Raw genomic sequence first — 27,993 nt, 5'->3', positions numbered from 1 at the left:
CGCATTGCATAACGGTCGTTCCGCTCAACGATATGCTCCTCGGTTGAGGGTAGAGAGGGCGCCACCGGTGCGCCAGCGAATTGTTTTTGTTTCTGAAGTTTGTTGTGGCTGTGGGCTGATGGTGCGTGTCTGTGTGTGTGAATCGCGAGCGCTCTTTGGGATGTGAGCAACAAGTTACTTTGGGATCGCTCATTGTCTGGGGTGAGTGTGCTTTTACATTTGGTGAGCGTCAAGCCCGTGCGCGTACTCGTGTGCCGCCGCTCGCCGAGCATCGGCCGAGAAATATCTCGCATTCTTCGGAGAACCTGCAAAGGAGGAGAAGGGGAGTTCTAGGCCTAATAACCTGTCGCTTCAGAAGTGGTCCGTGCTCTTGATGTTGACATTTTTGCGGTGTCCGGCGAAACATCGCGCCCCGAGGCTTGGATACAGCTTGTTTTTTCGCGTTTCGAATGAAAAACGGGCCTTCCACAACGTGGTAAGTGACCCGGGTCGTTCGCTGTCGTGGACAAGCTGTCAAAACTGTGACATGAGTGCAAATCCGAGGGAGCATTACCTGCTGCGAGCTGGCCGCTCGTGCTGTTTTTGTCCCGAATCGATTCTTTTATGTCCACGTACGCATGCTAGTGGAACATTCTGGGTAAATGTTGCCGCGTCTTCTCATTTATAAGTTCGATATAACGCAAGGAACAGTTCGCAGTATTTACAGCTGATAGCCAGAATACACAATCTGTTTCGACTTCCGCTGGGCGTCGCGGGCTGACCAGTACGATTTCTATAACCTCGTTTGGGACGCTACAGCGAGCTAATGTTCATTGCACACGCATACACCGAACGCTGCAGTGGCCTAGCACTATTCGAAAAAGTTGTTTTTCCGAGTCATATATATGATGGTATTCGCACATACCTCGACGAACTTCTCGTACCGCGACAAGGAAGCCTGTGTTTGCCTTGAACGTTGTCATATACGAGGCATTTTATTGTATCTTCATTTTCTTCAGAAAGAAACAAACATTTCCTTAAACGGCATGGCAGCGTTTGCATTGTGATCAGGAGGAACAATATTGTATTTTATAACTTGACGCGACTTGGTGCTTTTCCGTGCAATGCCCCGCGTTCTTTTGTTGCATCTTGCGGGGCTTAGTTTTCGTTCCTAAGTTATGTTTACTTGCCGCGATCGATAATAAAGACGTTTAGTCAACCGTCTGCATAGCGCTATAGTCACAGTTCGTTTTTTTTGCTTTGACGTCCATCTGTTCATTGGCAAAATACACGATCCACTCTCGGTGACGTGAAGCAGCTTCGCGGTTGCTGGTTTCATTGCGCTGGGCTTCACCATCACTGGCATATTCAGAGGATGTTCAGAATCAGTAGCACTGATAGTTGAGTGAGTTGGTAAGGGTTCATGATTATGAAACGGCGCATTGTCTTTGTTGGTTGGTTGGTTGGTGCCTACAGGAATGGCTGAACCCACTACGGGGGATCGGCCATGAATCGTGCGGCAGTAGGATTTGTGAAAAAAAAAAAAAAAGAGGATAATTCTAAAAAAATTATTTGTAGGCAAGTGAAAATATTAGTTGGGCTTACTTGTCTTCCTGTCTTCTTCATCGTCAGTGTTGCGTGTCCTCTCGTTGCGCCGTTTCATAATCATGATCAGAATTATTCATTTAATAATCGTTGACAGCTAAGTGTAGCTCTAGTTATCCGCTTATTTTTCTTTTCTTGGGGTTGTTGGAATGAAAGTTAAAACGGCTGTGTGATTCTGAGACATACCAGAATCATCCGTCTAGCACAACTAGCAAGGGACAGGTTGCAGTGCACTTACATAGAGCTTACATGTCTATAAAACCCACTAACACCAGTGTTCAATGGCTAAGAGCCACAATTGATTATCTATAGCATTGTAGCATTGAGTGCAATGCACAATTGGAACTACAGTGATTGACCAATCGAGAGGTAAAAGCAGAGGTGCTTCTAGGTTATAATGTTCGTTATCAGACAAGAGCTAGCGGGTGCTTTTGTCCGGTGGTGTAATAGCATGAGTGCACCTGCTTGCCCGGCTTGTTTCAGCTTCCCTGATAATGGTGTCTGCACAATCATTTGTAAGGTTGCAGCATTGCATTAACATTTGAGCGGTGAGGATTCTACAGCAGCTTGAAACATTCTATGCTAGTAGATAATAGATTTTGATAAAGTAGATAGTAGGTTTTGTCGTGTTTGCTTTCTTTCTATGTACTTCTCACCTTACTGTCATTAGTTTTGATGTTAGCAAAACAGAACTGACGGGGCATATGGGTGGGTGCGCAAATATTTGGATAACACCCCTGTCACACTGGCGAATTGAGTTTCACATTGAGGGAGTCCACTTACGTGCACTGTGTCTTGGGCCCAGATGCACTGCTACACTGGAAAGGGAAGTGTACTTTGTAAATTACGGTAGTATTGATGGGTCAGTCAGTAGCACAAAATATATTTTTTTATTTCGGGGAATATTTGTTAAGTTATGATGCATTTTAAGTTATGATGTGTTAAAAACAGTCCTTACAATAAGCTCTAGGTATAAATGCAGTGGACACGGCCATTGCACAGCATCTGCTGTGGCATGACTCTTGTGGCTGTGGCTGCTAGCTGCCCAAGTGTGAGAATACTGCACTAGTTTTTTGCACAGCATAGTATGGTCTAATGCATAACACTATGCGGAAGTGATGTTTTAAAAATAATACAAACTTGACATTCTATATTACCTTATTTTAATGAGAATCATGTTAATAATCATGATAATGATGGTAATCAAGATATGTATCTTGATAATCGTGATGATGTTAATAATATCAAGGAAGCCAGGAGCCATTTGGCTATCATTGTGTGAGTAGAGGTTCTTTGCCTTTGATTAACAATGTAGGTATACCTTGTTGCAGCACAGCAGTAAGGTTATGTGAGAAGGGACTGAAGTGGGCCACGTTTTGAGGAACTCTGATGATTATTTCAGCTGCGGTTCATTTGTGCTTTCAGCTAAGACCTTTTGGAAGGAATGTGAACTGCTATTGTCTGCAATTCCTTAGTTCTTTATATCAATTTAATTCACATGCGTGACTTGGATGAACACTGTGTATAAGTAATCGTTTGCACAGTTTTAATAATGTATTTATGCTTAAAGTAGTACCACTATTCATGCTCCCCTTATGGTATTCTGCTTGGCAACTAAGACACCAGAATGAATTTTTATGAACTAGTCCAACTTTCACTTCTTGTTGGCTGTTGTGGATTTTGGATAAGTACGCGAGGACTTCAAATTCAAATTTTAACGTGGTAGCTTTAAAGATCTTGTGTCGCAGAAATTCTACTGCCAGTGTCAGTGGTGTTAGTAAAAGTGAGCAAAAAATCGGTGTTGTCTATGAGCAAAAAATTGCAATGGATGCAAATAATGAAAATCAGGGGTTCGAGCCAGAATCGAAACCAGGCATTCACATGGCAGTCAGTTGTTCTGCCACAGGGCCATGCTAGCTTTTCTTTATTCCCTTGCATTCAAGAATGTTCATATATTAAAACACAAGGGACTGACTTCAGAAAAGAACCCTGTTGGTTTCATTAGGTTGTGCCTAACAAAGAAAATGAGCCCTTGATCCATTTCCCTATTTTTGTTCATGCAGGCATCATGCAGTGCGAGGAGTCGCATTAACACATGTAATATTGGATGGCACAATCGTAGAATCACACCAGCCATCGCACAATGTGAATTGCGCACCGAGTGGGTGGTTTAAAGGCCCACCCATTACAAAGCACTCAGGCATAATTGATCATCATCTTGAATTTGAATTCTAGAACTAACTACCATGATAGCAAGTATTAGGACAGACCTTGCTGTGCTTTAGTATTGTTTTTAGAATATTGCACGTATGAATGCGTGCATGTCTTCGTTAAGAAATTACTTTCCATAAAACTAGCTACTTAGACTGGCATATGAGTATATTTTGCTGCAAAAACGTTCTAGTGCATTGGAGATCTGTCTCTCGGTGTGTGAAATCGTTGTCCTCTTCTAGCGCTTGTTGTAAGGTCCTTCTTACACTTAACTTTTTTTCCAGATGAGTATGTTGAGGAGCCCAAGCCATGAACGAACCATTGCTGCAATGGGCAGCCATGGCAAAGCACAGTTCTCCTCTAGTCTGCGTAAGTCTGCGTAACATTTCCTTTACACTTAATTTCTTCTCTCTGGCTTTCATAACCTCATTGTTATGATCGTTATAGTTACAAGCTTGTAAGTCAGGGATAGAAGGGCCCTGCTACACATTTTCAAGTAACCATCGAATGGCTTCAGTGAAGGAGTTTATGGCTCCACGAATCGACCGCTGCAAAAATTTTTAGAATCCGTCAAGTACGTGTGGAGTTAGATATGCATGCTGTAATTGCTTTCTCTCCTCTCTCGTCCTGATGAACGTGCTGAAAACTAAGCAGGGAGGGATGGCACTGGGGAAAGAAGTTACGTTATATGCGCGTCATGACCTCGAGCACTTTTTCTTCTTCTTTTTTTTTTCTTCGAATGCGCAGCGTACCTTTAGTGTGAGCGCGTGCACGGGCACGTAGTGGCCTCTTGCAGTGAGTACAGCAACTATGCTGCCCGCGATGCTCAAACCAGCAAATGGCTGTGAATTTGGGTATATGGCGCAGTCATTTGAGCATTTGGCATCATTTGTAGAGAGAAGAGGGAGTGATTTTTAGCTGACTTTGAGAATTAATTGTAAATTCCATGCCGCGTGCTGCGCTGTAATGTTTGGCTCGCGTGTTCTCAGAAGCCTCAACTCCAGATCGGCAGCATTTTCTAACCATGTAGGAGAAGTGTTGCAGGGCCCCTTCAAGCACTTTTAAAGGGTCTGCAGCATGGAGCTCCATTGGAACATTTTATTATACACCAGAACTTACATGAAGAGCTGTTCAGGCAGTGTTGTACTGCGATCTTAGAAGAGTTAAAAGGACACTAAAGAGCAAAACAATTTTTCTCATATTAGTAAACTACTCTTTCGCGATACCAAGAACACCACGCTTGCTGCGAGAAGAGGCTTAGTAAGCGAGAAAACACGCAAAAACAAAATGTGAGTGGCAACACCACCTTGAAGTTTCCACACCATTCGCCATGACGTCATATGTTTTGATGGCACCTACTAGGGACTACGTAGTTCCCAATTGGTAAAAGTGAAGTACATTGTCCTCTGAGGGGGCCATAGACTTAACATACCAAGTTTGGGGTAATTTTGTGGAGCCAGTGGCGCCAAAATACGATAAATACACTTTGAAATCCGTGACATCACGCGGGGAGATTTCGGAGCGAAATTTAAAAATGAAACTTTGAACTTGCTTTTCTCCTCTGTTAATAAACCTATGATGGCGAAATTAACGACATTATAGTTCTCAGAGCACAATTTATCTATCTAAACTGATTCATTGTTTCTCTTTAGTGTCCCTTTAAGAGAGAAGGGAAAAAGTCGCACGGTCTCTTGTACACTTGCCTAAGACAACTCATAGGCTAAAGCCATCTTTTTTTCTTAGTCTCTGTCCTCATCTTTTGTCGAGGACATTTCAAGGACTCCGTCGAAATGCGGCCACCAACAGTTTTCATCCACCTGTTGGCAATTAGAAAAACTAGAAAGCTTCCTTTTTTGAGAAATTCACATGGATTCCTTCTATACCGTTATCCTCCAGATGGTTTGATGGCAATTCTTTTTGCTTATGAATATTTACTCTGCCTTTCGGGCTTCTACAAAACTGTTTTGCTGTACTCAATGTTCTTGTGCTTCGAGTTTACAACTAATTTGCCCTCGCACTGCAAGCTGCTAGCCTCCTGGTTAGCTCTGATGGTGGTGTGACACTCCCAAAATGTTTCAACTGCAAAGCATTTCTTAGCCAACCAAAGGCGTTCTTAGCGTCCCCAGGGGAATACGCCAACTGCTTACATTATGTTCCTACAAAAGTGATGTCTGTGGTGTAACATGAGTAACGATGTCCCATTGCACCAAGGCTGCCCTTTACACGCCGGTATAGTCGAGGTGCCTGGTAAGCCCACGATATGCACACAGCTGCTTAATTTACGCAAAGACGTTGATCCACAACATGAGACTTGGCTCAAAGCCAAAAAATGCAGCATAGGCAGCTACTTGCAGACTGTTTCGGTTGAAATTCATTCCCACGATGCATGGGATTTGCCGGAATTTTTTTGGTCTCTGGTTTAAATTCCACACTAGGATGCATATTGTAAACTCAGAATCTTTCTTTCTGAGAAATCTGTATTGATTTCCTATGTGGCTTCGTGCTACAAATGGGCTATGAGAACCTTTCTTTTCGTGAACCCTACATCACTTTGCAGGTGTCCGCAAAACTGATTGATCACACCGAGAGCATTCCATTTGACTTCCCACTTGAAGGTCGCGGGATCGAATCCCGGCCGCGGCGGCTGCATTTTAGATGGAGGTGAAAATGTTTGAGGCCCATGTACTTAGATTTAGGTGCACGTCAAAGAACCCCAGGTGGTCGAAATTTCCGGAGCCCTCCATTATGGCGTCTCTCATAATCATATCGTGGTTTCGGGATGTTAAACCCCAGATATTATTATTACTATTATTACCATTTGACTTCCCCATCTGGACGATTTCAAACAAATTAATGCGTCAACAAGGTGTAAAATGGCACATTGTTGTGGTTACTATTTCCTAGCATATCTAACCCTTTACGACACGCATTGTGATCGACTGTCCATAAATGCGTGAAATTTATACAATTTTGTGCCAAGGCTCTGGAGACTCAGTTTTAAAGGAGTGGAAATGTCTGAATAAACTATATGCTTATTTTACAACAGTTATTTGCAATTATCTCATTATTTATCTAATTACCATACAGTTTGTCGTGTCATATTTCTTCAGAAAACGAATTCAGTTACCCAGTCAAATTACGTCCAATAGTTATGTGCTGACGGAAAGCATTACCCAAAAATATTTTTAAATATTTTGAAATTCCTGCCGAAACACCCCACATCGAGCATCTCGTTAAACACGGTATTGTCCTCGCCAAAGCGTTCGTGTGTAGCAAGATATTTCACCCAGAAGTAATATATAAGAACCTTAAAGGGGACACTAAAGGCAAATAACAATTTATGTCAGAGTGAAAGCTCACTGTATGACAATGTCTAAAATGGCAATATTATCAACAGCAGTGCCCTACTTACCGATAAATTAAGCTAAATGTATCGCACGACGTGCACCATGGGTGGGACATTTTGGAAATGATCCTGAAGACGTGAGAGCATCCGACTACAATTAATCACTAGTAATCAAACTAGCTGCAATAAAAAAAGAACCTTCCATGCACCAAGAGACGTAATAAAATGCTGCTTGTTCATTTCTGTTTGATTCATGGAAAAAATAACCTCTTTGGCATTGCGATAGGGAATGGCAAGCGTGGTTCAAAGGTTTCGTTTTCGCCAAACTGCGCTTCGCCTGGCTCCCAGCTTCGCTCATGCAGTCGTGTCTCAGTGGTAGTTTCGGTATCGCGTACTGCCACGTATGTTTTGCACGCTCGTGAAAGCCGCTCTGACAGAAAGTTCGACAAAATGCCGCATGCATGTGATGTTGCCAGATGCCTGAATGGTGCACGCCGCCGCACAGTAAAGGCGGGTAACGTTGGGCACAGCAAGAGTGACGTCAGAAAGACCACTTTCAGGCGGGTGATTTGAAGTGCGCTAATGCGATGCGGACCACTAAAACGTGATTTTATTTCAAAATAAACACTTCCATGACACAAAAGTAGCACTAAGAGGTTTCTGGACCTCTATTTCAACAATCAACGTCGACTTAATATTTCCCTTTAGTGTCCATTTAAGTAACAAGAATGTTTTATTTACCATTAGCTCAGTGTTCGTTGTCTCTTTATTGCCTTGAGGACACAGAAATGGCAAAAGTAAGTCGCGTGTACATGCCGTGTTGCAAAGGGCTAACAGATGTGAAGTTTATTTTCCTTTTCATACTAAGGAAGAAGCCAGAGCTAAAGGCTGAAAAGCCTGACGAAGGCCTTGGCTCTCTTGTACATTTTGACGTCAGAAAACATGTAAGAAAACACAACAATATAAATACAAAATCAGCTGCACTTGCAGCTACTACACAAAGCAGATTTTAAGCTTACAATAATGAAGACAAGGTTATGCAAAACAGACCGGAATCAATTAAATGTTGCTTAACTTCTTTTTAAAATTATTTGAATGAAAGATGAAAATGACCAGACAGATCTTGAAATAAGTTTACAGAACATACAATCATGGTGTGACAGGTCAGGCATGGCTTTGAACAAGGACAAAACAGTAAGTCTTCGCATAACACGCAAGAAAAGCCCATTAAAATATACCTACACATTGGCTGCTTTACCCCTAAGGGAAGTTGAAAATTACAAATATCTAGGTGTAACATTCACCAACAATTTATCATGGAACACACATATTAGCAATATTTGTTCCTTCGCTTTCCGTAAACTATGCTTCCTAAAACACAAACTTGGAAATTCGCCTGCCAGCATTAAATTACTCAGTTATATGACATTCATTAGACCCAAATTAGAGTATGCTTGTATTACATGGGATCCATACACTAAACACAACATTAAAATTATGGAGAGAATCCAGAGAAAAGCTGTTCGCTTTATTTACTCTAAGTTTAAGCACACCGACTCCACCACACAGCTCATGATAGAAAATGACATTCCGCTTCTCGAAACACGCCGGCAGATGCTTCGCCTCAACTTTTTACAATCATTAATTAGTCGTGAATTATCCATAGAACCCGAGTTATATGTGTCCCCCCTGTCCACGAGGCGTACACGTCGTGATCGCACACATGCATTAAGCCCTCATTTTGATAGGACAGATACTTACAAATATTCCTTCTTCCCTAGAACAGTGTTGGAGTGGAACTCCACGAATAAACCTTCCTAAATCAGCTTGTTACCCATGCCTTATGTCTTGTTTGAAAATGTGTATATTCTTTGTATCACCGTATTCATGTTTTGGCATTATGTTGCCTTTCTTGTATGCATATTAGGGTCATTTCTGCGTTATGTTTGAGGTTTTATATATTGTTTGAACTAACTGTATTGATATTTTTGTAATGTACTTCCTGTTTGGATGCAAAATGAGTGCCCATCCTGCAAGGACCGAATTGTGGTCTACAGTATTTTATAAATAAATAAATAAAAATAAATAAAATAAAATGAACATTTGTTCAGATTTTATCAATAATTCTAACTACTTGAAAATTTAACTTTTGTTTGCCATTGGTAGTACAGATTTTAGGCACCTGGTGTATTTGTTTTTGAAAATACTATGTATCATTGGGCATAGGATTTCTTTGAGTGTGTAATTTGTTAGTTTTAATATGCTGCACCAAACGAAAAACGTGGATCTGATTCACCTTGAGTAAATTATAACTGCCAATTATGTTGTAGAGGATCTTTATCATTGACGCTTATATAGTAAGTATGGCATTTCCGTAATACCACTGTCACACAGGGGTTCCTGGAGCATCCTGGGGACCCCTCTGCAGCAGCTGTCGGGGCAGCTGAGTCATGGAGTGTGTGGCCGGAGGGTCAGGCCTTGGCGGTGCCCTCCCCAAGGTTCGCAGCAGCTCGCCTGGCGACTTGGGCTACCACACACTGCTGCCCGCACCGGGATGGCCAACCACGGCCACAAGCAGTGGCCACCACCAGCGACCATCGGCAAAAAGCTGCCTCTTTGACCGACTGCCGGACGACCTACTGCTTCGTGTTCTCGCCTGCCTCTCGAGCGACGAGCTGTGTCGGTGTGCGCGTGTCTGTCGTCGGTGGTACTTCCTTGCCTGGGAGCCTCGCTTGTGGACCAGCATCGTGCTGGCATCTGAACACCTGCCCGTCGACCAAGGTAAATGTCATGTGATGGAGCCCGAGAGCTCATCAGTTTGATCCTTAAGTATGATTGCACGGCAATCGATCCGTTATACTTAGCTGCAGCAGGTGCGTCTTGATGGCTTCAGAATCCGAAAACACTCCATGTCATTGAAAGGGTACTGATGTGTGGCATTCTTTTTTTCAACTATATCCATTTATAGCATGAATGAACGTGAAGGTCTAGGACCTCAAAAATATATTAGATACTGCCGAACCTGAGAGAGCCCTGGATAACTTTAGTGGGTCCTGTAACACTTATTTAAGCAATTATCAAATGAATGACCTCAGCATTGGGAGTTTATTGCATCGTGAATTGATTGCCACAAAAATTTTCATATCCATCAAGTGTGAGTGGGTTTACGAGGATTTGTCGCACGCTTTAAGAACTTATTCTCTTTCATCCTGATGAGCCCGCTGAAGGCTACACAGGGCGGGTTGACACAGGGGGAGGAGGAGCTATGTCAGCGTGCACTATAAAACGTGTTTGCTCACTTCTGATGCAGTTTTGGTGCACATTAGTGTTGCTTTAGTGTAACTTTAGCATACTGTAGAGTGCTGTGTGGGCACGTAGTGGCACCCCATAGCAAGAAGTGGGTCAGATCCATGTGCGAACATTTTAATAACAACATGGACGCACAACTCGCGTGGTATTTGCTGTACCTCACAATGTGACCTTGAAACATAGATATCCAGGGTTTTGCCTTCAAGTTTTTTTTAATCCCTCAAGTATAAGCGAATTCATTGCACGTGCTTTGTGCCTTCCTTCTCCTTTAATTGTCAGGAGCAAGCTGGAACCTACACAAAGGAGGTGTGCAAGAGGGGAATGCACGAGACAAAACTTATGCCGCCGAATATCATACCCTCAAGCATTTTCTCCTCTTTTTTATTTGGCCATACCCTATTGCCTGCTCTTTCTAGTCCTGACGTGCCGGCACAGGCATTGCGTGTGCGGCTGTCACACTTGCGTGATGCGGCACATGGCCTCGGAGATCACCTGTTAGTGCACCGTTCATTAAGTCATCCAGTACCTGCCACGCCCACCTGCTGCATCGTTGGTCTTGCTCACTGCATAGTTGAAGTGAAATTGCAAAAGAGAGAGCAATTTTTAGCTGTTTCTGACACTAAATTGTAAATTTCCCATTGCATGCATTGCAATAATATTCACAGGAGCCCTGACTAAGGTAACATTTCCTGATTATGTGAGAAAAGTGTTACAGGGCCCCTTTAAGTGAAGTAAGCCTCCTTTTCTAGTAGTTCGCACTTTAGGCACCGTGAGGAATAACAGTCCTAGGTCAGGTTTTGGAGGTGTTATAAGAGTAGTATGTGTATTAGCTTTACAGAAGCTTCCCCTGGATTGCAGCAAGAGGCTTATTTCCTTTGTACATCTTGTCACTGCAGGGTTGCGCACCATTTTTCGGTTGCTGAGCCGGGACACACCTGGTGTATGCTCTGCTGTGGAGCGCATCGGCCTGAGTGGTTGCCTGTGCCTGACCGACAGTGGCCTCGGTGCAGTGGCTCGGAGGTGTCCCCAGCTGCGGACGCTGGAAGTGCGCGGATGTTCCCAAGTCACAGATGTGGGTGTTTCGGAAGTGGTCACACGCTGCCTCAACTTGTCACGCCTCGATGTCACTGGTGAGCCACAGGCTGACGTTGCTTGACATGCTAGGTTTGGTAGGGTAGGACAGTTGTCAATGAAGATCTGTAAAATTCTTGAATACAGTGAAACCTCGATAATATGTACCTGCCGGGAACGTGGCATAACTGCGCACTAATCAGTAGTACGCATTAACCACCAAGTACAAATTTGCATCTCCTGATCTGCACCATCGCCGCCAACAAAGAAATAAATACAGTGCCACAGCAAATATTGCCTAAAGTACCCACCACAAAGCCTTTTCTCTCTTTTTGCCAAAGTGCAGAAAAGATTCTGGCACTCTCGCACGACCGTTCGATAGCGTGTGGTGGCGACACCATGGAGCATTTGAAAACTACCGTATTTACTCGAATGTAACGCGAGTCTTTTTCAAAATCTCTCTAAAGTGATTTGGGGGTCCGTGTTATAATCGAAGCACCTCAAATCGTGCTTTGGCGGTGCCACCCCACTGGTTCCTTAAAATGGCTACGACAAACCTAGCGATCTTTCAACCTTGTGCTGGCAACATATGCACGCTGGCAACATCGAATCCAGTCCAATCCAATCCTATTGTTCGCGACGTGTTTTGCGGGCGGTTCATTTCCTTTGTGCTTCCGCGACTTCGGCTCGAGCAAATGGCAGCGCGACGAGTTCAGTACGATGCCCGCTTTAAGAGAAGTGCAATACTGATGGCTGAGGAAATCGGGAACTCAGCCGCGGCTCGACGGCTAGATGTGGCGGAATCTACTATCCGTAGGTGGAGGCTCCAGCGTGAAGTGCTCTTGAAGAGCTCTTCAAGAGTGAGCCTGGCCGAAAAGGCTTCCGTGGACCTCGTTGTGGCCGTCACACAGAATTCGAAAAAAAAGTGGCGGAGTTTGTGATTGAGCAGCGAAATCGCCTATTGGGGGTCAACGTTGAGCTGATTCAGTGGAAAGCCCGAGACGTAGCTCGAGAGATGGGGATCCCGCGGGAGAACTTTAAAGGGACACTAAAGAGCAACACGAAGTTGATACGGGACGAAAGATGGGCATTCGAGAATGCGTGTAGGTTTTTGTTCGGTGCAAAAAGATGACTTATTAGTGGAGAAATTCGTAATCAAAGACCAAATATCTCTTCCTCAATTTCACTCGCCTGAAATTTGGCGCTGGAGCTGTGTCGTCACTGTCCGCATTGCTCTCAGCGAATCAGAGGGCGCCATGAAACGTCACCGCATGCGTAGGCGGCCGCTTCCGCTGCTTCATGACCGCTTCCGTGTTTTCCGTGATCATGGCTGCGATGGATGTCGGCGCAGACGTTGAACCCGCTGAACCTTGCAATGAAGACCTCGCAAGGGAAGTGGGTTTACATTTCAGCGACCTAAGCCAAGTGGAGCGCGATATGCTCCTTCGAGCTCGCGCGGCAGGCGTTCCTGCGTACGACAGCGGGCCGCTGGCCGCACCGTCGGAGAGCGAAGCCTCGTTGTCGACGGAAGGCGAGGCGGCCAGTCAGCCAAGCGAAGACGTTTAGGGTAGCAATCATAACTAGGATTCTACACTTACCGAGACGCTGGTTTTGCTCCTGCGAGGGCACCTGTGGCGGGAATGAAGGAGCCAATAGGGACGGCACAGCTGATCGCGTGAGGAGTCCCTTTTGGGGCACGCCGAGAGCCTTCCCGAGCACAGGATTGTAAACATAACTGATGGCGAGAAGTGCAGTGAACACACCACCGGTTTCTTTAGCTCCTTCTGTCGTCGAATCATGGGCACAGCGTTGAGCCATCGCGAACGACGGGGCTCATCGCGTGGCACCGCATGGAAAGACACAGACGGGTCGACACTGCCGCTGCCCTTGATCAGACGCCGTGGACCGTTAATACAGCCCTCAACACTACACACATTACGCATTTTGCGGTTTGCTGCAAGTTCTCCGGTCTCAGAGCCTGTAAGGTGTGGTGTCCGGCGGGTATCGTAGCAGGTAGCTGGCTCGCGCCGTCGTCCACAACGGTTGTGCTCAGGTCGATATCTCCAGAGAGAATAACACGTATCCGATGGAAGCACGGACGGGGTGCCCAATTGGTTCCACAAATGCAGCGCACAATGACGACGTACAAGTCCCACACCTTGACGAATTGATTCCGAGGACACCCGGCGACATGGTACGCGTCAAGTCCGGAGGGTCGTTCACTTCGGAGATCTTCCATGACGGCCACTGTCTCGAGCATCTGAAAACGCTTGTTTTGTTCGTGTGAAGACAGGTCCTGGCGCGGTGAGAACCTTTCCAGTGGCTCTGTCTCACGCTCACGACGCCGCGCAGAAGGGGTGTCCGCGACTGCCCCGTCAGGCTTCCGCGAAACGCCACGACGACAGGCCGCACTCGACCAGGTGTACCAAGCACATTCCGGGTAAATTCCGGGGTAGATGCCTCCGTCCAGTGCGGTGGGAAAGGTTTCCGGCCGACAGGTCAGCGCTCACCGGCGTCTGTTATTTCGGGATTTTAAACGAAACCAATGCGGGAGAGTAGCTGGAGCGCGAGGCACGCACGCTCACGCGAGGAGCAAAACCGAAACCATCACGGCCATACGCAGCGCGGCAGCGCCATGCCGTTTTTTTTTCTTCTTTCTTTATTTTGTTTTGCGTTAAATTTGTACTTCCTTGAGTGGCACGGCTTAAATAGGGGCGAAGTACTGTTTACGGACGTTTAAGAGAAATTTCATCGGGCGTTTCTATTAGCAGCATTAAATCACTGTCGACCAATCGCAGCCCGTCTGCATTCGCGGGTTTCTACGTCACGAGCGCCTAGTGCGGGAAAGCCGCAGGGGCGTCAGCACCCGTCCTTTGGTTTTTCGCTATTTTCTCGCTTACGAAAGCTCTGCTCGCCGTAACAATGGTACCGTTGTAATCATAATAAGATAATCTACCATCGAAGCTCAACTTCCGGTTTCTCTTTAGTGTCCCTTTAAGGCTTCACGTGGATGGGCAGGTGCGCTCCTCCACCCCGCCTCCATCCTAGTTCTAGACTCATTTCGCGGTCACCTGACTCCCGAAGTGAAGAAGCTGATGTGGGAAACTCAGACGCAGCTCGCTGTTACTCCCGGAGGTATGACGTCCGTGCTGCAGCCATTAGACGTCTGCCTGAACAAACCATTTAAGAATAGAATGTGGCAGCTGTATGGAGAATGGATGCGGGAAGATCGGGCTTTGACACCTACGGGCAGGATAAAGCGACCTAGCGCCGTGAAGATTGCCGAGTGGGTGTCTGCCGCTTGGTACGGCCTGCCGCACGACATGATAGTTCGCGCGTTTAAAAAGTGCTGTATATCGAACTATATGGATGGCACGGAAAATGACCTCATCTGGGAGGAAGAAAGTGACAAAGAGGGCTCGACCACCGGCGATGATGGCGATGAAAGCGACGAATGAACAAAACTCACTTTATATTTAGAAACTGGGATGTCTTTCCACTACCATGTGCATCAAATAAAGGTACTTTTTTCCCCCCGCTTTACTCGCGTTACATTTGTGTTCTTTTTTTTTTTTTTTCGGCACTGAAAAGTCAACCCTCACATTACAATCGTGGTCGCGTTACATTCGAGTAAATACGGTTCCGGGATATGCAGCCGGGATATGCAGCGACAGAACTATCAGCTTTCCGCAATACACGTGTGTGCGTCTGTCCAGCAATCTGCTACTAAGTGAAAATGGGCACAGTTTCATTGAAATGTGGTAGGGCCGCGTGGAGCCAATCGTGTCCTGGCTAGTTGCGTGAAGCGCGTCACCCGCTTGGCTCACGCCATCGCTGCCGGGCCGCTTGCTGTACCATACTTGTGCATTTGCCATGGGAGTGTTCATACCCACTGCACTCCAGACCGTGCACAGATGCGGCGAGTAACTTGTCGGGTTAATGCGGCGATGACGCGCTTCCTGCAAGCGATGCGGACTCCATGATGCTCTAGTGGTCCAGGCAGCGGACGGAGAGATGTTTGGGTTGTCACCTAAAAGCGGGCAGTATGGTTACAACGCCATGCTTGCTGCACCGTATGCGTGCGTTAAGCGTGATAGGGTCAGTGTAGCGAGGTCTCCCAGTGCCCCGTGAGCTGTTTTTATGTCTACAAAGCGGTGTGCACTTGAACACAGTGTCGCATAATGAAGTGGCAGTGATTGGTGGTCCAGTGCGTTCATATTGTCGCCTATTCAGGTTCAGGTTGTGCTCGAGCGGATAGCTGAAGATATTTAATGTGATAAGGTTGTCAGCGGTAAATGATACTGGTGCATTCATCGGTGGCCGCCACCTCGCCTTCGTTCTCTCCCGATGCTTACCCGCAAAGGCATCACCGTAATCACTCGGAAGTCGGAATCATTGATCAACCGATTTCCGCACTTCTCGAAAATACACAAAACCTTTCACGACACATTGTGGCGTCGGTAAGTTTAGCGGCGCAGTAAACTTTTATGGCACAAAAAAGTTAATGCGGTATGCAGGGTACGTACTAACCGGTCGGCATGGGACAAATCACGACGGTTTAACCCTTTGAGGGTCGAATTTTTTCACCAAATGCAACCCCCCAGGATCGATTTTTTTTTATTACTGATTTGAATTTTCAGACGAATCTATTTCAGTTTAGCGGCGCAGTAAACTTTTATGGCACAAAAAAGTTAATGCGGTATGCAGGGTACGTACTAACCGGTCGGCATGGGACAAATCACGACGGTTTAACCCTTTGAGGGTCGAATTTTTTCACCAAATGCAACCCCCCAGGATCGATTTTTTTTTATTACTGATTTGAATTTTCAGACGAATCTATTTCAGAAAAAAATTGTAATTTTTTTGGGGTGACCATAAAGGGACAAAAAGATTGTGTTGTTACATACACATGGTCTATTCGTGACTAACAGGAAGATAAATTCTAAAAAAATCTTATACGACATCAAAAATGATGCGTTGCAATAAACGTAGTTCAAAGACTTCATACAAAAATAAGTGCACGAAGTGGCATCAAATGGAAACACTGAGGGAGAAAAGTCACCTCTGATCCAGTCAGCATCGTCTTGCCGCACATGTTTTTGAGATGTCATTCGTTCATGAACATCTTAGTCTTAACTTTTAAGTAGCTCGTCGTCCTACGGGCTGACATCCAGTGATGTCAGCCAAGGTAATTTGAAGGAATCGCCTCGACTCCCTTGCAGCAGAGCAGCCGGCGCGCACTTCCATGGTGTAAGCGAACTGTGCGGGTGAGCGCACTGAATAAAAACTGTGGCTGTGTGTGTGTCTGGACAATGAGAACAAGTGAGAAACATGTAATAATCTTTTGTCTTATCGCCACTGAGACTGAAGCGGTTTTCCTGAGTCACAAAAACAGGAAACACAACCACGGCGGCATAGTTTGTGTGAGTCGGTGCCTGGACAGAAACAGACATAATCACATATTGCAAAGCAGTTCTGCGGAATCTCTCAAGCTGACGGAAGGGTTAAGATGGGCTTGATTATGCCTTTCTTAGGCATAATCACGCCCTGGGGAGCAATAAACGAGAGAGTAACAATTTACAATTTTATGAATATTACATCAAGTTCTGCAAAAAGTACAGTCAATGAGGAAGTTTAGCTTTTCTCTATCCGCACTTAGATTGCAAGTCGTCTGATGATGAAAACATTCAAGAGGGGTGACAGCAAAGAATATGCTTGCATTGGTATAAGACAAAAAAGTGTCTTAAAAAAAGAAGAGAAAACCCTGAGGGAAGACTTGCAGTTCAGTTCTGTCACGGAAAACTCCTTCGGTGGAGTACTTCTGATGGGCTGTAATGACGTGACACAGAAATGAAAAACGTTAAGCGAGCACTCATTCTCGTAAGTTACATTTTCTTTTCATGGTATCTATAATGAGTGAAATATATACCATGAGAGCACTGTAAAGTGGATAGCTGTTCACGATTCAACCATGTTAGTCACGTCATATCTGTGATTAGGGCAAGGTAGCATGTTTAGTCCTCTACCAACGTGACTGAATTTCTGTAGAGGTAGGATGCATAGGTGCTTCTGTACTGAGGTTTTTATCATGATAGAAATTAAACAGACACCAGAAGCACATTCATGCCATCACTGCTGTGTGTATCCTCTTGTGTGAGCATTAAATGTCACGCTAAGGTTCTTATATAGTGTATCTTATATATTTCACTGGGTGCAATTTCTCGTCAATCTCTACTTGTGCATCTCAGAGGTGCGATGCTTGGTAGGTGCCACGGTGATGTTTTTTCATGTTGCATCAGCATGCCACACCCACTTGCAGCTAGAACACTGCATGAAGAGCTCAAGCACATCACTAAACCTTGCTGTCAGTGTCATTGCTTCTTCTTTTAGGCAGAACTATTCGTTTCTTGACTGCATGTTAAAGGAGCTTTAGGTGGTGAGGGTGGACTATGCTACCTGAACTTCAAAACTAAAATCTTGCGGTAATGATGAGAACAGTGGAAATTCAGCCTTGTTAGTACGACATACTGCAAGTTAAGTGCAAGGAAAACACGGGCAAAGGAAGAATGTGACACTTCACATGTGTGACTCTGTGCATGTCTCTTGTTCCTTGTCTGCCCGTGCTTTCCTCGCAGCTTCCGATAAAGGCCACGCATATTTATCCTGATATGGTGTGTGGCTCTGTGCTGTGTGTGCAGGCTGTTACCAGGTGACGAGTATACGTCCGAGGCATGGGGCCAACTTGGAGGTGAACGAGTCGCTGGGTAGCCTGACTCCATCAGGCGGAGGGCAACTGTATCTGCAGTACGTCGACCTCACCGACTGTCAAGCCCTGGAGGACTCCGGGCTGAAAGCCCTGGCCAGAGCATGCCCACAGCTCACGCATCTCTTCCTGCGGCGCTGCGTGCGGCTCACCGATGCCGCACTGAAGTGTGTGGCCAGCTACTGTGTTGTGCTGAGGGAGCTTAGCATCAGCGACTGTGTCCAGGCAAGACATAACTTGCATTGCATTTTCATGTGTTGTGGAATGCAGCTCTTTGGCACCCATTCCTGTGTTGAGTGTCTGCGTGCCTTGTTCATGATAAACAATAGAATGAATACAGCGAAAGATGAAGATGGATTCTGAGAGGATGTTAAAAGGGTGGGGAGGAAACCAGAGGGCTGCAAGAGACTAAGAGATCGTGCCATAGTATTTGCAGTCTGCGCCTCAGAAGCAGAGGCATTCACACTGTCGAGGCTGAAGCTTATCGCCACCGCTGCAACCAAGGCACCTGTAAAATGAAAACACATGTACAGCTGTGCTCAAGTTTGGCATTACGGAGTATTGTAATTGTCTGTAATCTTTGGTCTGGTTAGAGAAATTATCGCTCAGTAGAATCTCGTTAAAGCAGAAACTTTGCTACATGAGGCATTTTCAAGCAAACTCAGTTGGAAGTTTATATGAGCTTGGTTTGTTCTTCGTGTCCTATCCGTTTGCATCACTTACCAGCGGATTTATGCGACCTTACAAAGTTGCCAACTCTGTTGGCGTTGTTGCTTGTTTAAAGGCATGAACAATGCATTATTTCATAATGATTTCCCTTATGATTTTTTTTTTCTACTTTCAGAAGAGCAGCAACGTCCTTTAATAAAACGCCTACACTCGCCAACGTTTTTTTTTTTTTTTTTTTGACTCCATACGTTCAAACTTGGTGGACATTCCACGCGTCATAAATTTACCGTCAAGGTTCCCATAGAACTACAGTATGGACCACTTATAATGTAACCGTTTGCAGTGCTGGACTTGATGTAACATGGTCTTTTCAAACTCCCATTAATCCTCGCATAGAACCCTGTCTATACGCATATCGCTTTTAGTGCAGTCGTGGAAGACGATATGCCGGTTACAGTCCTTGGGGCACCCACCGCCGCCAATGGGGTGCGGTGGGTGCCCAAGAAGCGCTGGTGAAAGGAAGAAAGACAAGGTCATTATGCCGAAGAGAAGGGTGCACAGAGCGAACGAGCAAAAAGCAGGGAGCAGCAAACATACGACTGTGTTTGCATGAAGCACTCGTATTGGGCGACATTTGAAACAGCGCCACGTCTTCTCCGCCAATCGGGGTTCTCGTCTTCAAGTTGTCACGCTTCAAGTGAAATGGCAGCACCACTGCTACGGCGTGCGTAGTCGAACGGTCGTGCAGCGTGGTCAGTCAGCCCGTAAGCCTTGCCCTCTTTGTGTCGGATTTTGCTTTTGAACGATCGGTTGCTGGGCCTACTTTTCATCACAACCACATCCTTTTGACGTCTTCGTCCACACCTTCAGGCACAAGGAAACGACAAGCCATTTCGCTGGAAACGAAGGTTGCCATTGTGAAAGAAGTTGAAAAGGGCATGAAAAAGCTGCTGTGGCTGCAAAATGTGGCATCACGGATACCACCGTTTTGGCGACTTGTAAGAATCGAGACAATGTGAGACAGCAGCTAGACGTGAATGCTGCTTCATCGTCCAGGAAAATGATGCGCACTTCCAAGTTCAGGGATGTTGATGCTGCCTTGTTCCGGTGGTTTAAGGTAGTGTGGGCACAAAACATGCCAATTAGTGGGCCGATTCTGCAAGTGAAGGCCACGTGCTCCACAGATCTTTTAGGGTACGATGAGTTTAACCCCCTAAACGGTTGGATTCAGTGATTTAAAGGCCAACTCCGGCGATTTTTCAAGGTCGATGGATCTCAATGAAATTCGCTGGGTACGTTCCTTTGCACGTTTCCATCATTTATGCCAAATTACAAGCTTGAGACATGCGCAGATTGTTTGCAAGTGAATTTTAAAGATTGTCTGCAAATGCCCTCCTCGCTTCCCACAATTATTGGCAACATTGCGTCTGTGACATCAGTATTGGGAAGGCGGTGGAAGTGACGCAGCCGAGGGCACCGCTAACTTCGGCGCTTCGGCCGCTACAGCAAGCGTCTGCTGTGCATAAGGCGACAGACAGCGTTGGTTTGGCCGGCGCTTCGCTGGTCGTCCCGACTGTCACAGTTTTCATACTCCGCGCCGGCGTGACCGGCATGCCTTGCACGACTTCCGGTTCGTTCGTAACAATGTCTACGTCATACGTAGACAGTACACTTGGTTGGGTTTCGGTTTCGGCGTTGCGCTTTTTTGCTTATTGAAAATTATTCTCCAATTTGCCGAGTATTTCTGCTATCGGGCCCCGAATGTCTCTCTCTCAATAAAAGGTGAGCCCTGCACTGGTCATAAGGCTTCAAAAAAGCATGGGGCAGTTTTGTTCTGTGCTAATTTAGATCGGTCAGACAAGCGCCGTTTGCTTGTCATTGGGAAGTTGCGCGGCCGTGTTGCTTCCGTAAGACGGAGCATCTTCCCGTGATATATAAAGCCGACGACAAGACTTAGATGACCCAAGACTTGTTCAAAGATTTGCTTCCAAAAATTGGACGAGGAAATGGTGATGCAAGAGTGCCATGTCGTCCTCATTTTGGCCAGCTGCACAGCTCACAACTTACAGCCAAAGCTGACAGCTGTGAACTTGGAAGTTCGTTCCGGCGAACTGTTCCTTCCGGTGGCTGTAGAGGACGAGGTTATTCATAACCGAGGCCATTAAGAAACAGCGCCAGAGCAAAATAACAACATTTTTTTACCCCCAGTGAGAATAATTAAAAGTGCTTCTTGGATCTGCTTTGTGTTTTGTCTGCTTCACATGAAGGTCGTTTGGAAAGGCTGGTCCTGGGCTGCACAAAAGCAGGTAGCCCTTGACGCTTATAAATAGGATATGAATGCTTCTGCTCCGTTCCGCGATTGTTGCATACATGTGGCGGCTCGGCCTACATGTTTCGCATATGAGAGGGCCTTGAAAACCATTGTTTTTGTTATAGTGTGGTACCACTTATAGCGCAGTTATTCACAACTCTAGCGACCTACGTTATAAACTGTCTGCACTTTATTACATTCTCACAAACAATCTTTTGTACAAAGTTACGCCCTAAAGTTTGGTTTTCTGGACTAGATCACTTGTCCTGAGCCACGCCACTGAATTTAGGAAGCATCCATTTTGGATTTTCTGCCGGCTTGGCCAAGCTTGTCTTCCAGGGGCCAGTTGTATGGGCTGCAAGATAGAGAGGCGCACTCTGTCGAAAAAGAGCATGCACAGTCTTCCAGCTTCGAAGGCCATGCCCGCTCTTCCTTGGCTGACAAAACACTCTAGGGGACATCACTTTTTCTTTTACGGTCAGCGTTATCGTCGTCATAACTTAGTGCGTGTAGCTTTATTTTGTGTTGTTTTTCACGTCACATTTTCACACGAGGCGCTGCGTCAAGTGTGTCTTCAAGACGTTGTGTGCATTAGGCCGCCACGGTGGTAGCATTTCACTGGAGGCGAAAGCCTAGAGGCCCGTATTCTGTGCGAGTTCAGTGCACGTTAAAGAACCCCAGGTCAGAGGCATTGCCTAGGGGGTTGAAAATTATCCAGAGCCCTCCACTCTGGCACCTCTCATAGCCTGATTTGCTTGCGACAAACCCGACGGGACAACGAACTGAGATGTTGTGTGCACATCTGTGTGTGTGGGGTTTCGAATTTTGCATACTAGGTGCCATGGCACCCCCTTCTTGACCATCTGCAACCTTCGGCGGCAGAGATCGACAGCGCGGGGATGCTCTTGTTGATTGTATGCAAAGAGGACTTCACTGTAGACCGAATACAAGCAAATGTGCCCTCCTCCAAAAGCATGAGGCAGGGCGAAATTTTTTTAAGCCACTCTAAGCCAAAAAGGGTGAAAGCTGGCCGAGCACGGCGTCGCTCGTACTCGGCTTTCCGGTAGGCCGGACCCTGGCGTAGAACCTGCATACACACACCATTCCACTCACAGTGATCGGCAGTACCTTCTCGTCTTCTCTTGTTCTCCCTTTCCCTGGCCGCATATACTGGAACTGCTCGTCGCTGCTTTGCCGTTTTCGTACAGCAGGAAGCCTCTCTTCACGATGCGCTGCATCGGTAGTACGTACTTTCTTTGCGCATACCATGGCGGTATCTGATCGAGCGGCGGCAACGCGAGATGCCTCCGTCACTGGGCGTGGCTTAGCTGTGTAGTTGTCTCTACTGCGCATGTTCAGCTTGGCATGACGTCACGAGGTTATGCCAGACGTTCTAGCTGCGGCATCGCTGGTTGCCATGACTTCGGCGCGGCTGGCTTTTCGTGAAACGCGCACATTTTAACGGCAACTTAAACAGCTTCGCTGTTAATAAACGTTTTCTTGATCAGGTTACATTGAGGGTTGGTTCATTTCTATGTCGCTCAGGGGTGCTTGGGTGCATATATATTGAAATATTTTTCCTGAAATAAATTCAGTTGCGAATGTAGCGAGTGTCGTGTCCTTCGTGTTCCTTTTGTCCCTGTCCAAAGTGCGCTACCTAACCATATAGGTATAGTGAAACATTTTCTTGACTTAACAACTTTTTCAGACTATTCTTTGGTCCCCGCCAGGCCTGGAAAATTATTTGACAACTGCATTCCTTTAGTGTATTCGTTCTCATTTTTAAACATATTTTGGTTGTTTGCTGATCACTGAGAGGACTTGCTGCAAATGTTTTTGACGATCATTTCAGGTGACCGACTTTGGATTGTACGAGCTTGCCAAGTTGGGCCCTCACTTACGTTACCTGAGCGTAGCCAAGTGTGAGAGGGTGTCGGATGCTGGACTGAAGCAGGTGTGCCGACACTGCTATCGGTTGCGCTACCTCAATGCTCGAGGCTGCGAGGCAGTCTCAGATGCAACTCTGGAAGTGCTGGCTCGCTCGTGTCCGAGGCTCCGGGCACTTGACGTTGGGAAATGCGAGGTGAGCTGAGCACTCTGGGGCTAAGATTAAGTAAAGAGCTGAAAATACTTTATCGGTCACTGAGAGTTGTAGAAAATTGGTTTTCTCGCATTCACTATCAGGTCTGAGATGAGGTTGGAACCAAACATACACTGTCATATTACAGTATAACCTTGTTACAACGGATCTGTTTACAACAGACAATCGGATATTGCTTACCAATTTGCGGCGTTATGCCGACCTCCATATTTGTTCCATTGATTGAGCTTCATTTACAACGGATTCTGGTACAACGGACATTCGGATATAATTGACTAAAATGTCTGGCCAGCAATGTGGTCAGGTCTCCTTTAGAGCGGACTTTTCTACTACGGACATACCAAGTTCAATAACTTCCGACTTCAAACATTGGTTAGCATACTTTCGGGACGGGAACAGCGCGCCGCAGATATTGACGTACCGATTTAAGAAAGAAGGCCGCTGATCTCCGGTCTGTCAATGATCAGCTATGCCTAGCTGTAGCAACAAAAAATCGGCATGCAGCGTGCTTGGTGTTGCGTTTTGAGACACTTACACGCGAAATTGCTAGCCGCAGCCACCGCTTCTCCGAGCGGTCGTTGCGCGGTGAGCTTGGCCGGGGGTTCCGCTGCCGATGCGCAAAATGCCCATCCGCAGTTCTGAGGAGCTAGCGGGTGATGCGATTCGTTGCTTGCGACGAAGGACATTGCGGCTTCTTCGCTTTCACATGTCCGCTATCGCGATGTTCTTGCCCGCAAAGTTCGCATTTGTCTCGTACATCAGCACCGTGAGCGGAGTTAAGCCTAGCCACGACATCGAGTAGAAAGCTTGGTTGCAATGTGCGTGGCCACGGTGCCTGATGTTTGAAAGTGCATCATGCTTGATTTAGAGTACAAAGAGTTGTCCCGCGGTGATCTTCGTCATAAGCTCCGAAGTGCTGATAAGAAGAACCTCTTAACAGCGGGTCCAATGAGTCAACACTATTACAGTCGCACGTCTGCGATGTTCGCGACGAGTGCGGCGCGCTATCGTAATCTGGTGATTCAGCTTCCGCTTGCAGCTGCCAAACTAAAGCGTTCTAAATTATCGTCGACCCGTGAGCACAGAACGAGTGCAAACGCATCACTAAGTAACGCAATTTTCGACAGCCATGACATCGCGACGCACAAGCAGCAGACGATGATCCCGAAGCGAGCATCACGGCAGAAGCAGCCTATCGGAGGCCTTGAATTGAACTTCAAGCATGTGCTTTTTGTACGCTTGTTACTGAATGGAGGAGCTAGCTGTAATGGAGAACTTGAACAGGGAGAAATGTTCTTTACGGCAAGCCTAAAATGATGGCACCCGGTTGCGCCGTTGCTGAGCTATAATGTTGAAAAGCGCTGGCTTTTTTTTTTTTTTTTTGCTATTTCCACAATTTTCGCTAAGTCAGCAGACGCTAAAAAAAAACTTTTTTATAGCACTTCTACGTAGTTTTCAGTGAAGATATTTTGGAATCAGATAGAAAATGGGCTAGAGAAACTGAAAATGCAATTTTTGCAGTTCTTTTTTTTTAGTCCCCCGTTAAAAATAAGACCATGTTTGTGACTCTTAATTCTCTCCGGTTGTAACAGACCCATTCAGCATTTACATAAAATTCTGTTGTAACAGTACTTGGATTTTACATACTCCCTTTACAACAGACCGAAATCCTCTTCACTATGAAGGTCTGTTTTAATGAGGTTTACTATATTGAGGTTTGTAAAACTGCAGTATAAGGAAGTCATTAAAATTGGCACTTCATTGCATTAAAAAATGCTAATTGTTTATCGTCACCTGGTGATGTGGTGGACAGTCATGGTCACAGCTTATGTATTGTGAGGTTTCCTGGAAAAACGCTTCGCTTCAGTAAAGCTTTGTTGTTCCAGCGTTGTGTGCATCTGCCTTCTTTGTCGTGTCTCGTCTTTTTGCTGGAATATTCAATTGAATATATCATAAACCTATGTATTAGGATCTCCTTTCATATGTTGTTCCTGCCTGATACGTTGTGTACTTTCGCTGCATCAGCTGTGCCGAGAAGATATTTCAGTGTGTTTGGTGATGTGGACTACCACAAGGCCATCTAAGTGCTCAAAGAGGGTCTAGTTCTGGTGAAGATGCGAAAGAAACTCCAAACTTCCTTCAAAGACTGTTTTAAATGGATGAATAAATTCTGAGGTAGAGCTGTGTGCAGTGTGTCTGTTTTATTATTTAGTCACTCTTTCTCTTTCCAATTCTAACCAAATGTTAGCACTACATGTTCCCTGGCTACTACATTTTATTTTTATTATTTTTAAAATTTTTGTGTGCTTGTCTGTGTGTGCGTGTGTGTGTGTGTGTGTGTGTGTGTGTGTGTGAAAAACACTAGAGGGGGCTTTAGAATGTTAAACCCTCTGAATCATTCAAAAAGTTTGTAAGCAGTTTGTAATGGTGTCTTCATCACTGATGCACAACTCTGATGTGGCACTTGTAAACAGGTCGGCGACCGGGGCCTGGCATTCCTTGCCCGCCACTGCCTGAACTTGCGCAAGCTGAGCCTCAAGTCATGTGACCTGGTCACGGACCGAGGACTGCAGGCCTTGGCCTACTTCTGTCGGGGCCTGCAGCAGCTCAGCCTGCAGGACTGTGCGGGGGTGACTGTGGACGGCTACCGCATTGTGCGCAAGTACTGCCGCCGCTGCATCATCGAGCACACCAACCCGGGCTTTCACTGAAACAGTGCTTCTCAGCCGTGTAGCGAGAATGGACAGGAGGAGGGGAGTTCGAAACTGCGCGAGCGTAAGACAGTCGTTCCGAGTCTGTGCTAATCATGACTACCGGTTTTCTGATGCTCGTCCCGTCTTTCGCTGTATAGGCTTCAAGATTGCAAGTGTAGTGGCAATGTCACTGGGAACGTTGGAAACTGATCGAACAGATGTATTCTAGCGAACGAGCCATGACAACTCACTGAGTGAGTTCGAATGAGCGGTATGACAAAGCAAAAAAGCGCTCATTACGGTTGAACTAAAAAAATGTTAAGTTTAAAGATGGTTTAACACCTCAGACATCTTACTCTTCTGACCAAAAGTGTCCTTACCACGAAATCAACGAAAATTGAATTTTTAAGAATAGTTTGCGACACTAAACTTATTCATTGTTTATCTTCAGTGCCTAAAACATGACCCCCTGTTTGATATGCATGTTTGGGCCCACAGGGAACCTCTCTTCCTGTCCATTCTATGTGCCCTTGACCAATGGCTATTGCTGATTTGTGCCCGGACACTCGTCAAAGGGCTTGCGCGAACTGTGTCTAAGGCCTAACCCTGCATGGGGCATTTACTGCACATGAAATTGTACTGCCCGCGCTTTGGATCACTGAGGTCACCACTGAGCATTAAAGTCATCTGGACGAAAAGGAAAGCACTGTAGGGATCAAAGCAACTTGTGATATCAAAAGCACTATTTGTGGTTAGTGTTCAGGTTTTGGCTAAAGGGACACTGTAACACTTCTTAGAAAACAACAAAACAAGAGAAAAAAAAGTGCAATCTGTAGACAATGCTGCCGATAACATACAAGCTAAGTATTACCTAGTTCTTACCTCTGGATTCCGAGGTCCTCTCTCTTTTTCACCTGTAAATCATGGCATCATCATCCTGACTACGCCCACAGCAGGGCAAAGGCCTCTCCCACGCTTCTCCAAATAACCCGGCCTTGTGCTAGCTGCAGCCACGTTATCCCCGCAAACTTCTTAATTTCATCTGTCCACCTAACTTTCTGCCTCCCCCTGGCGTGCTTACCTACCCTCTCTTAGAATCCAATCTGTTAGTCCCAATGACCAGTGTTCATCTTGGTCTCCCACTGCATGCCCTGCCCAGGCCCATTTCTTCTTCAGTCATGTCATAGACTTGCGCACATGCTTGTGCACGCAGTCTTCTACTTCTCTAGCACGCTTGGAAACTGTGGAATTTAATGTGTCCGGCCCATCCATTGCCACTCGTATGTCACTCTGAAACACATCTGTCGGGCTCTTATCAAAGGGTTGCCGCGTGTACGGCGAGTAATGAAGAAGGGAGCAACGGGCATTGCCGTTGGTGCCCTCTAGCCGAAAAAAAATCTTGGTAATATGGAATAGGAGACGCAAGGACTGCTCACTTTGTATGCCTGTTACTCTTAGCATGCCTGCCAAGTCTCCCGGATTTTCCGGGAGACTCCCTGATTTCGACCATTTCTTAACGTTTGTACGGTTGGCATGAAAATCTCCTGGAAATCGAAATTTCTGTGCGTGATCTAGCCACATTAACATTAGTAGGAGCATTAAGTAGGAGGCGTTGATGTAAATGTACAGTAGAATCTCTGTGATACGAAACCGGCTGATACGAATTCGTGAAATTCCCCAGCCGAATTTCACTGTGTTCAATGGGCCAAAATTCGAATGTGCCGAACACTTTTCCGCGCCACGGCGGGGGATATGAACTTTGGTCACTTTGGTACCGAAACCGTCGAGCGACAACCGAGAGCAGCGTGCTGGAACCTTTGGAAGTACGCGCGCGGCCAGGGCACGCACTGTCAGAACTGTGCTTATCGTTTGCCACAACCGTTGTGAATGAAACTGCTGTTGCTCTTGATGCGATCATGTATGGTGACGACGAAA

At 46.0% G+C, this 27,993-nt stretch overlaps 1 protein-coding gene across 1 annotated transcript; it reads left to right on the top strand.

Moving 5' to 3' along the window:
• Positions 1-247: 247 nt before the first annotated feature.
• Positions 248-26,993, top strand: LOC119393340 (F-box/LRR-repeat protein 7). Its single transcript, XM_037660313.2, has 7 exons — positions 248-475; positions 4,080-4,164; positions 9,536-9,922; positions 11,347-11,580; positions 18,220-18,509; positions 23,117-23,347; positions 25,840-26,993. The coding sequence occupies exons 3-7, from the start codon at positions 9,592-9,594 to the stop codon at positions 26,074-26,076; spliced, it is 1,323 nt and encodes a 440-aa protein (XP_037516241.1). The 5' UTR covers positions 248-475; positions 4,080-4,164; positions 9,536-9,591; the 3' UTR covers positions 26,077-26,993.
• The last annotated feature ends 1,000 nt before the right edge of the window (positions 26,994-27,993 follow it).

Source organism: Rhipicephalus sanguineus, chromosome 5, assembly GCF_013339695.2.
Source record: "Rhipicephalus sanguineus isolate Rsan-2018 chromosome 5, BIME_Rsan_1.4, whole genome shotgun sequence".
Classification (NCBI taxonomy): Eukaryota; Metazoa; Arthropoda; class Arachnida; order Ixodida; family Ixodidae; genus Rhipicephalus; species Rhipicephalus sanguineus.
Note: the sequence above shows the minus strand (reverse complement) of the source record. Positions and strands in the feature narration are given on the sequence as shown.

Coding starts and splice junctions, on each gene's coding strand:
- LOC119393340 (XM_037660313.2), top strand. CDS start 9,592: ATGGAGTGTGTGGCCGGAGGGTCAGGCCTTGGCGGTGCCCTCCCCAAG. Junction 9,923..11,346: donor ACACCTGCCCGTCGACCAAG/GTAAATGTCATG, acceptor TTGTCACTGCAG/GGTTGCGCACCATTTTTCGG. Junction 18,510..23,116: donor GCATCAGCGACTGTGTCCAG/GCAAGACATAAC, acceptor CGATCATTTCAG/GTGACCGACTTTGGATTGTA.